Genomic DNA, 10,141 nt, shown 5'->3' on the forward strand with positions numbered 1-10,141 from the left:
AAGTGTTGGTGAAGATGTGGAGAACCTGGAACCCTCATATGTTGCTGATGGGACCATAGAATGGTGCATATGCTTTGGAAAAAATTGTAGCAGTTTCTCAGAATGTTAAACATAGAGTTATCATATGACTCAGCAATTCTATTCCTGGGTATAGACTCAAGAGAAACAAAAACTTGTCCACCCAAAAATTTGAACATGAATGTTCATAAATAACCAACATATGGAAACAAATTGAAACGTCCATTTTCTGATGAGTGGATAAATAAATGTGGTATATCCACATAACATAATATTATTCTGTGATATAAAGAAATGCATTACTAACATAGGCTGCAAAGGTGGTTGGTCCTTAAACACATTATTCTAAGTAAAAGAGGGCAGTCACAAAATATTCTTGTATGATTGTATTGGATGATCATATCATTCCATTTGTATGATCACATTGTGTGTATTCTGATTCCGTTTATATGAATCATGTAATCTTGTATGATTCCATTTACATGAAATGCCCAGACTAGGTGAATCTATAGAGACACAAAATCGATGAGCTCTTGCCTAGGGCTGGAAGGGCTAGGGAAAATGAGTGGCTGCTAACAGATATGAGTTTCTTTTCAGGGTGATGAAAATATTTTAAAATTGATTGTAGTGATGGTCACACAGCCCTGTGAATACACTAACAGTATACTAAAAACCACTGAATTGTACACTATATTTTATTTATTTATTTATTTCTTATTTCTTATTTATTTATTTTGAGACTGAGTCTCACCCTATCACCCAGGCTGGAGCGCAGTGGCGTGATCTCGGCTCACTGCAATCTCTGCCTCCTGGGTTCAAGTGATCCTCCTGCCTCAGCCTCCTGAGTAGCTGGGATTACAGGTGTGTGCCACCATGCCCAGCTAATTTTTGTATTTTTAGTAGAGATGGGGTTTCTCATATTGGCCAGGCTGGTTGGTCTTGAACTCCCGACCTCAAGTGATCTACCCACCTTGGCCACCCAAAGTGTTGGGATTACAGGCATGAGCCACCATGCCCAGCCGAATTGCATACTTTAAACGTATGAATTGCATAGCATGTGAATTGTATCTCAATAAAATTGTTAAAGAAAAGCCAAAATCCCTGGCACATAAATGTTAAATATTATTGAGTGTCCAGTTGTTGATGAGAGCTGGGATCTTGCTGCAGGAGGCCGGCATCTTCCTCAGGCTCAGGAGGCACAGAGCAGAGGACCCAGAATACTTCAATAAAAATCTTGGGCCCATGAAAATGTTTTAGGGCCATGAAAATTCTACAGGCCTATGAAAATGTTTTAGGGCCAGGCCTGGTGGATCGTGCCTGTCATCCTAGCACTTTGGGAGGCTGAGGCAGGAGAATTGCTTGAGCTCAGGAATCTGAGAACAGCCTGGGCGACAGAGTGAGATCCCATCTCTACAAAAAAATTTTTTTAAAACTAGCCAGATGTGATGGTGTGTGCCTGTGGTTTCAGCTACTCAGGAGGTTGAGGCAGGAGGATCACTTGAACCCAGGAGTTCGAGGCTGCAGTGAGCTATGATTGAGCCACCGCACTCCAGCCCGGGCAACAGAGCAAGACTTCTCTCTAAAAATAAAAATAAATAAATAAACAAAAAACAAAGAAAATTAATTTATTTTAAAATCAGATGAAAATATAAACTTTTAGGTGAACAAAATGCTTAATGCTTAACATATTCATCTTTATGCCAATGTGGTGTGGTTATAAAATAGAATTCTTCTTATTTTTTAATTTTTATTTTTGAGATGGAGTTCTGCTCTGTTACCCAGGCTGGAGTGCAATGGCATGATTTCGGCTCACTGCAACCTCTGCCTCCCAGGTTCAAGCGATTCTCCTGCCTCAGCTTCCTGAGTAGCTGAGACTACAGATGCCTGCCATCACACCCAGCTAATTTTTGTGTTTTTAGTAGAGACGGGGTTTCATCGTGTTGATCAGGCTGGTCTCGAACTGCTGACCTCGTGATCTGCCTGCCTTAGCCACCCAAAGTGCTGGGATTACAGGCGTGAGCCACCATGCCCAGCCTCTTATTGTGTTTTTAAGTTTAAGAAGGGCTTCTAATAGGTAAAAGTTTGCAAGGCCAGCCAATATTTTAATGCGGCGTTGGGTGTTGGTCTGAATTTGGCCATTACATCTCCTCCATTCCAGCAATATGACATTACAGAAAGTTTAAAACAATTCATCCAAAATCCATCCACTCAAAACAACACTTTTTATTTTATTTATTTGAGAGGAGTCTCACTCTGTCACCCAGGCTGGAGTGCAGTGTCATGATCTCAGCTCACTGCAACCTCTGCCTTCCAGGTTCAAGTGATTCTCCTGCCTCAGTCTCCCAAATAACTGAGACTACAGGCACGTGCCACCATGCCTGGCTAATTTTTGTATTTTAAAATCAGAGATGGGGTTTTTCCATGTTGGCCAGGCTGGTCTCGAACTCTTGGGCTCAAGTGATCCTCGCCTCTCGGCCTCCAAAAGTGCTGGGATTATAGGCATGAGCCACCGCGGCAGGCCAACACTTTTTTTCTTTAATCCTCCCTTCTAGTTCTTGGCTGTCAGCAAACATCTCTTTCAGTGGGTTATACTCTCAGCATCTCTAACATGCTGTGTGGCCCAGGCTGGTCCCTCAGCTGCCCTGGGCCTTATCATCTTTGTCTGCAATGGAAGACATGAGTCCTCCATCTCAGTACAAAGCACGGTGGGTGAAGCCAGAATGCTGGAACCACAGAGCAGGATTCACCCATGTGTGGCTTCATGATTCTTCAGGAGTGACATAAATAAGAGAGGAGGCACCTCCTTGACTCGACACTAAAGATCCTTTGTGATCTGACCCCTGCCATCCTTCTCAGACTCATCTCCCAGCACTGCCTCCGTCTCTGCCTTTGCCTGATATGGGGCTGGCAGGAGGTTCAGGAGCCCAAAGGGGCTTCAAGAGACCTTCTCGGAGAGCTTAGGAAGCTCTGAGCAGACAAATGAGTTGAGAATGCTGAAAGCTTCTAGATCGTTTTCACTCTTCAACCCACATTGGTTCCGTTTTGACCCAATCTGTCTTTGTTGGGACCAATGGTAACATCCTGAAGCCAGGGGCTGCAAACTCATCCTAAAGTTCATCCAATCTAGCATCGCAGGGGGCCATCTGGGTGGTTCGGGCGAGGCTGGGGCAGAGCAGTGGTGGGTGTGGGGACTGTGGCAAACCTGAGAGCTTGCAGGTGCCTTATCTGAAGGAGGCACAGCTGCCCGGCTCCATGTGATCGCTGCTGTGTGGGGTTGTGGGCTCAGCACAGCCAGACCTTCTGATTCTTTTTTTTTTGTTTTTTGAGACGGAGACTCCCTCTGTTGCCCAGGCTGGAGTACAGTGGTGTGATCTTGGGTTCAAGTGATACTCCTGCCCTAGCCTCCTGAGTAGCTGGGATTACAGGCGTGTGCCGCCATGCCTGGCTAATTTTTTTATTTTTAGTAGAGACGGGGTTTCACCGTGTTGGCCAGGCTGGTCTCGATCTCTTGACCTTATGATCCGCCTGCCTCGGCCTCCCAAAGCGTGAGCCACCACACCCGGCCCAAAATATAATTTTAAAATGATTTTTAAATTAAATTAAATTTTATTTAAATTTAAATTTTTTGGCAGGATGCAGTGGCTCATGCCTGTAATCCCAGCACTTTGGAAGGCCGAGGTGGATCACTTGAGGTTGGGAGTTTGACACCAGCCTGGCCAACATGGAGAAACCCCATCTCTACTAAAAATACAAAAATGAGCATGGTGGTGGGTTCCTGTAATCCCACCTACTCAGGAGGCTGGGGCAGGAGAATTGCTTGAACTCAGGAGGTGGAGGTTGCAGTGAGCCAGGATTGCACTCTAACCTGGGCGACAGAGTGAGACTTTGTCTCAAATACAGTACAATACGATACAATACAATACAATATTTAAGTTTTGTGGATACACAGTAGGTGTATATATTTATGGGGTACATGAGATGTTTTGACACAGGCAAACAATCCAATTACACTCTTTTAGCTATTTAAAAACGTATGGTTATTATTGGCCACAGTGCCCTGTTGTGCTAGTGAACAGTAGGTCTTATTCATTCTTTCTGGGTTTTTTTGTACCTATTAAGCATCCCCACTGCCCCCTCAGTCCCCTACTACCCTTCCCAGCCTCTGATAACCAGCCTTCTACTCTCTCTGTCTGTGAATTCAATTGATTTGTTTTTTAGATCCCACAAATAAGTGAGAACATGCAAAGTTTGTCTTTCTGTGCCTGGCTTCTTTCACTTAACATAATGACTTCCAGTTCCATCCCTGCTGTTGCAGATGACAGCATCTCATTCTTCCATGGCTGAATGGTACTTCATTGTGTACATGCCCCACTCTTTATCCATTCATCTGTTGTTGATGGCTAGGATGCTTCCAAACCTTGGCTCTTGTGGATAGTGCTGCAATAAATATCACAATTTTTAATTAATTAATCAATTTTTATTTAGGAAGGGGCTCATCAAGACAAAATGGCCCAAGGCCCTCCGGTGCCTCACTGTGGCTGTGGATGCTGATCTGGACATTACATTTCCTTCTAGCCTTTGCGGAAACAATGTAACATTCAACAAAGTTTAAAGCAATTTGTTCAAAATCCATCCACTCTAGCAGGCTGCTTTCTTTTCTTTCTTTAAAATCCTCCCTTCCAGTTCTTGGTGGTCAGCACATTCTCTTTCTGTGAGTTACCATCTCAGTGCCACTAACTTGTACCTGAGACTCACACACGCAAAGGCAGACTCAGAGGGTGACCACGGGCCCCATAGAAAACCCAGGTGCTGTGAGAGTCACAACTGCAGGAGTATATTCCAGGCAGGGAACAGCATGTGCAAAGCCATGGCGGGAGTCACAACAGCAGGAGTATGTTCCCGGCAGGGAACAGCATGTGCAAAGCCACAGCGGGAGTCACAATAGCAGGAGTATGTTCCCGGCAGGGAACAGCATGTGCAAAGCCACAGCGGGAGGCTGCACAGGGGTGAAGAAGGAACGGGGGCAGTGGGAGAGGGGAGCAGGTGGACAGGCCCATCATGGCCTGTTTTGAGTCCACATAGGGGAATTTGAACTTTCTCCTTTGGGAAATCATCAGAGAGTTTCAAACAGGAGTAAGCTGTGTGTGTGTGTGCGTGTGTTGAGCGTGATCAGAGCTGTGTTTTGCAAAGATCCCTCCAGCCATAGCATGGAGAACGAATTGGAGAGGGGCCAGAGTGGAGGCCTGGGGAGGCCAGTGAGGAGGAGCGTGGATTCCAGAGGGAGGCTGTGGAAAGGGACCCAGTTGCTATTGTGGAGGTGGAAGAAATGGGCCTGGATGGATGGGGTCAGGCGGTGGGAGAGTTGGTGGTTTTGCCATCCACATTTCTGGGATGTTGGGCTTCTAGGAATGAGGGCTGGAGAAAGAGGCCACTGGGCTTGCGTCAGAGACACTGGCTTGCTTCAGGGCTCATGGGACAGGGGCAGGCAAACTTTGGGAGTCCATGTACCCTTTCGCATTCTGAAAACCTTTCTCTTCTTTTCAAAGGTGAAAAATGCCGCAGCTTCATTGACCTGGCCCCAGCGTCGGAGAAAGGTGAGTGTGGCCCCAGCTCAGCTGTGGCAGCTCTGCCCTCTCTGGGGACATCTTTCCTGCCTTGGTGCTCCCCAAAGCCCTATGATAGTGCCTCCTTCAGCACCTCTGGACAGCAGGGCCCTGGAAGCCAGATCCCCTGTTGCAAAGCCCTGAGTGTCTTGAGCTCTCAGTAGAGTGGGAGAGGCTGGTGGAGGGGACTGTCTGTCCTCCCGGTCTGATGGAGCAGCCCTCAGCGTCACCACCCTTCCATTCCTTCCAGTGCACTCTGGGACTGACTGTGGGAGGGATGGTGGGAGTGTGGACATTTGGTTCAGGCAAGATGGGTGTTGGAGTTTGCCTCCGGCTGTAGGATTGGACCTTGGGGGAGGGAAGGTACCTGGCCTCTGTCATGGCACAGGTGTGGGGAGAGCCAGTCAGACTGGATGATGCCATGCAGAGAGGGCTCACTGCTGTTCAGTGCCCGACAGCAGAGGCTCTGAGCCCACAGAGATGTTCAGAGCTGTGTAAGGCAGTGACTGGCTTATCAAGGGCAGGCCGCAGCTTGAGTGGAGGGATAGCAGTCAGGATTAGGTCTAGCTGCAAGTAATAGTGACCCCAAAGAACTGATTTCAATGGAGAAATTTATCTCCTTTATAAAAGTTTGAAAGTAGGCAATCCAAGGTGGCTCTGCTCCATGAAGTCCTCAGGATCCTGGCCCCTGCCGCCCTCTCTGTTGTCCCACAACCTTTCTCTTTATAGTCTAAGATGGCTGCCAGAGCACCAGCTATTGCATCTGCATTCCAGGCAGCAGGATGCAGGAAGGGCAAACTCTAAGGTTCCCAGAAGTAACCCCACAACACCTGCATATATCTCCTTGACCAGAACTAGTTACATGGTCACACCCAGCTGGAAGGGAGGCCGGGAAGTGTGATCTTTATCCTGGGCAATGCTGTGCCTAGCTGGAAGTGAGGGGTTTTGTTATTATGGAAGAACAAGAGAATGGACACTGGAGGAGAGCCTGCCACAAGGACATGGGGGAGCATGGCTGCCTCCCCACCTGCCTACCCCCTGCCACCCAAGAGAAAGGCTGCCAAGAGAGGAACATGGATGCATGTCTCCTCAGGTAGCCTGGAGATCAGGAGAGGGCTCCGGGCTTAGAAGTCAGGGGAGGGGAAACTGAAGCAGAAGGGCACCATATGTCATGGAGGCTGTTTTGCAGACACCATCTTCCTGGACTGCTCCAGTCAAGTGGCAGCTGGTGAGGTTGAGGGGCAAGAGACATGGAACCCACGGGGCCCTCAGTTCCCAGAAAGTGACAAGGACTCCCCCACCCAGCATGCTCTTGGTAGTCAGGACTGCCTCCTCCGTTTCCTTGATGTCCCCACGGCTGTGTCCTGTTTAATGACCACATGTGGCCATCTCCAAAGCATTTGGCTGGGGTGCTCAAGCCACAGCTTCCAAGTTGAAATCACCGGGAAACACGATGATGCGGCCATGCCGTGGCTGAGATGTGTTGAGCAGTTACTATGTGCCGGATACAGGGGCAAACACATTACAAGCGTCAACTGAGAAACCTCCGCACCACCCCGTGAGGAAGGGGCTGTCCATCTCACTCGCACCTGACAGATGAGGAAACCAAGGCTTAAGGAGATTAAGTCACTGAAGTCTCACATCTCATGAGGGGCAGAGCCGGGTGAAATCCAGGCCTGTGCTTGACACCTCTCCGTTGTCGGCAGCCCTCTGGGATGTACATCCCATAATTCCCAAGGCCTTGGAGCTCTGGGTCAACTTTGCTCCAAAGCTGGCTTCCAGGAAGCGGGGCCTGTGTGTGTGCACATGTGTGTGCGCATGTGCCACAGGTGAGGGTGAGGGTGCGTGTGCATGAGTGACTGCTCCTATGAGTGTGTGTGCGTGCCTGTGGATGAGCAGGGTGAGCGTGTGTGAACACGGGCATGAGGTGTACACATGCGCACACAGAGTGCAGGTGCCTCGTGTGCCCATGTGTGCCTAGGGTGCGCACACACGGGTTGTGTGCTGGTAAGAGTGCATGTGTGGACGTGAGCACGTGTGTGTGTGCGTGTCTGTGTATGGTGGCAGGTGGGTGGCCTGTGACCCTCCCAGAAAGCGTCAGGTCTTTATTTTGCTTCTTTTATAAGAGCCCCAGAGAGGCTGTATCTTTGTGTTTTACTGGCCTTGTGGTTTTACTTTTAAGGTTTGGCAGCCACACTGAGAACCTTCTGGCTGTGTATATAAAAATGTTTACAAGGAGGCTGAATGGGCTGGGTTTGCCACTGAGGGGCTGAGCGATTTTCATGTACTCGCTGTCTCTCAAACACTGTAGCTCTGGCTTGGGATCGGCAGGGTTTGGTCCAAGGCAGCCCGTGCGGCCTCTCCCCATATATCCGGGTCCAGCCCTTCCAGTAGACAGCCACAGTGATGTGGCGCCCTCAGACCCATCCATTTTCGCCCTGCGCACACAGCACAGCTTCTCTATTTCACAGAGGAGCCTGAGGGCAGCGAGATGACGGACTTGTTCCCAGCCACACTGGGAGTGGGGGGTTGGATGTCTGCACCCAGCTGTGTTCTCACCCAAGGGATACTCTTTTCCCATGTTATGGCTCCTGCACCGGCTCCCTCTGGGACCCCCTTTCTGGTCCGCCACATAGGATAATCATGACACTGTCACTGACTGGCCTTCATATAGTACTGACTGTGTGGCAGGTGCATCTGAGAACTTTGCACACATTGGCTCCTGTAATCCCCATTTTACAGGTGAGGAAACTGAGGTGCGGGGCAATCATACAGCTGGGAAGTGGGGGAACTGGAGTTTGAACCTGAACAGGCTGGCTCTTAAATGCCTGGTTCTCCTGCTGAAAAGCTGAGGGCTTCTGAGGCCTGGGGGATACCCATCCCCCTTCATCAGCTGAGGTCCAGTGAGTGCTTCCTCTCCTGCCTCCAGCTCCTCCCACCTGGCAGACTGCGGGCACCTTTTCAAGATTTCAAGGCCCTTCTCAAATGCTACTTCCTCATTCCCGTTTTCTCCAGCACCCTCTTGTCCCTGCTTACCTGTCTTCTCCCTCCTGGCAAAATATTTGCCCGTCATCAGCTTCTTAACACCGCATCACACATTTTTCTTTGTTTCCCCGACTATTCTAGTTTTGTGTTTTTACGTGGGAAATGTCTTTTTTGTTTTATGCTAGCTTAAGCTACAGCCATTTCTTGTCTTTCTTTTTAAGGCGTCCTTTGTCTCTTAAAGCCTCAGTCATTTATTCACTAGGGCAAGAGTCTCCTACCAAATAATTGTGACCCACAGGATGATCTTAAAACCTGGTGCATTCATTGGTCAGTGAGACCCACAACAGTGTTATGTAATGAACCATCACACAACTCAGTAGCTTTCACGAAGTTCTTTTTTTTGGCTCACATGTCTGTGGGTTTTCTTGGGTTTAGGTAGTGTAGAAAGGCTTGGTTCCAGCATATAGGCTGGGCTCACCCTGCCCCACTTCTGTCTGTTCAGGTAGAGAGGATAGCCTGCTAAAGAGCCTGGCTGAAATGCATGTCAATACATGGTAGTCCATGTTGCATTGCTGTAAGTACCTGAGGCTGGGTAAGTGATAAATGAAGAGGTTTATTTGGCTCACAGTTCTTGCAGGCTGTACGAGCATGGCGCCAGCACCTGCTTGGCTTCTGGTGAGGCTTCAGGAAGTTTTTACTCATGGTGAAAGATGGAGGGGGAGCGGGCATGTCACATGCGAGAGAGAGAGTGAGAAAGAGAGGGGAGGAGGTGGCAGGCTCTTTTAAACAAGCTTGGTGGAGTTTTTACGTGGTAATGACAGAAGTGCAAGATGGGGAACCAATTGCACAAGCATATTTTAAACCTTTGTTTGGATCATATCCACCAACATACCGTTCATTGGCCACACAGCCAGTCCCATGGCCAAGTCCAGTATCAATGGGGCAAGACGTATACTGCTCACATGGAGATGTGGGTGGAATGTTTGGAGTGAGTGTTTGCTGATCAGTAATTTAAGTGACCACACCTGGACCTGACCACAGGTCTCAAGGATGGCTGGCTGTGGAACAAGCCTGGCTGGATTTCTGGTCATGAGTGTGAGACTCATTAATGTGCTTGTCAAGGTCTCCTCTGGTCATTGTCAGGATCTTTATTTCTCCCAAAGTGACCTAAATATTTGAATATTTATTTATTTTTTTATTTCTTTTTCTTTTTTTTTAAATTGTATATGTCCAATGTCCACTCGGAAAGTATTTATTTATAAACTGGCTAGCATCAGACTGCTAAATGGTCTATTACTTCTTCCTGCTCTGAGATCAAAGAACTATTTTATGTGCACAGCCTTTGGCCAACTTGCTTGTTAAAAATACTTAACTATTAATTATCATGAAAACTTCCAGATTAGCCAGCTAACATTAAACTTTCTGGTTTCAAAAGGAAACTGTTCATCCTTTTTGGAAGTTATTGGCAAACATGTAAATGTTCTCCCAATGTCTTCAAAGACAACTGGCTAATCATGATAACCCTCCCTCCTTTT

The 10,141-nt window shown here is 47.9% G+C and overlaps 1 protein-coding gene across 3 annotated transcripts in view; it reads left to right on the forward strand.

The window, feature by feature from the left end:
- Nucleotides 1-10,141, forward strand: part of GSG1L (GSG1 like) — a 267,111-nt gene that overhangs the window by 93,133 nt on the left and 163,837 nt on the right. For 2 of the 3 annotated variants that reach the window (XM_017525726.2, XM_017525724.2), the window contains exon 2: nt 5,565-5,612. The exons of the other annotated variant lie outside the window; for it this stretch is intronic. In XM_017525726.2, the coding sequence (XP_017381215.1) occupies nt 5,565-5,612 (48 nt within the window). The remainder of the gene's footprint in view (nt 1-5,564; nt 5,613-10,141) is intronic. 3 annotated transcript variants of the gene reach the window in all.

Source organism: Cebus imitator, unplaced genomic scaffold, assembly GCF_001604975.1.
Source record: "Cebus imitator isolate Cc_AM_T3 unplaced genomic scaffold, Cebus_imitator-1.0 Scaffold39, whole genome shotgun sequence".
In the NCBI taxonomy this organism is placed as follows: Eukaryota; Metazoa; Chordata; class Mammalia; order Primates; family Cebidae; genus Cebus; species Cebus imitator.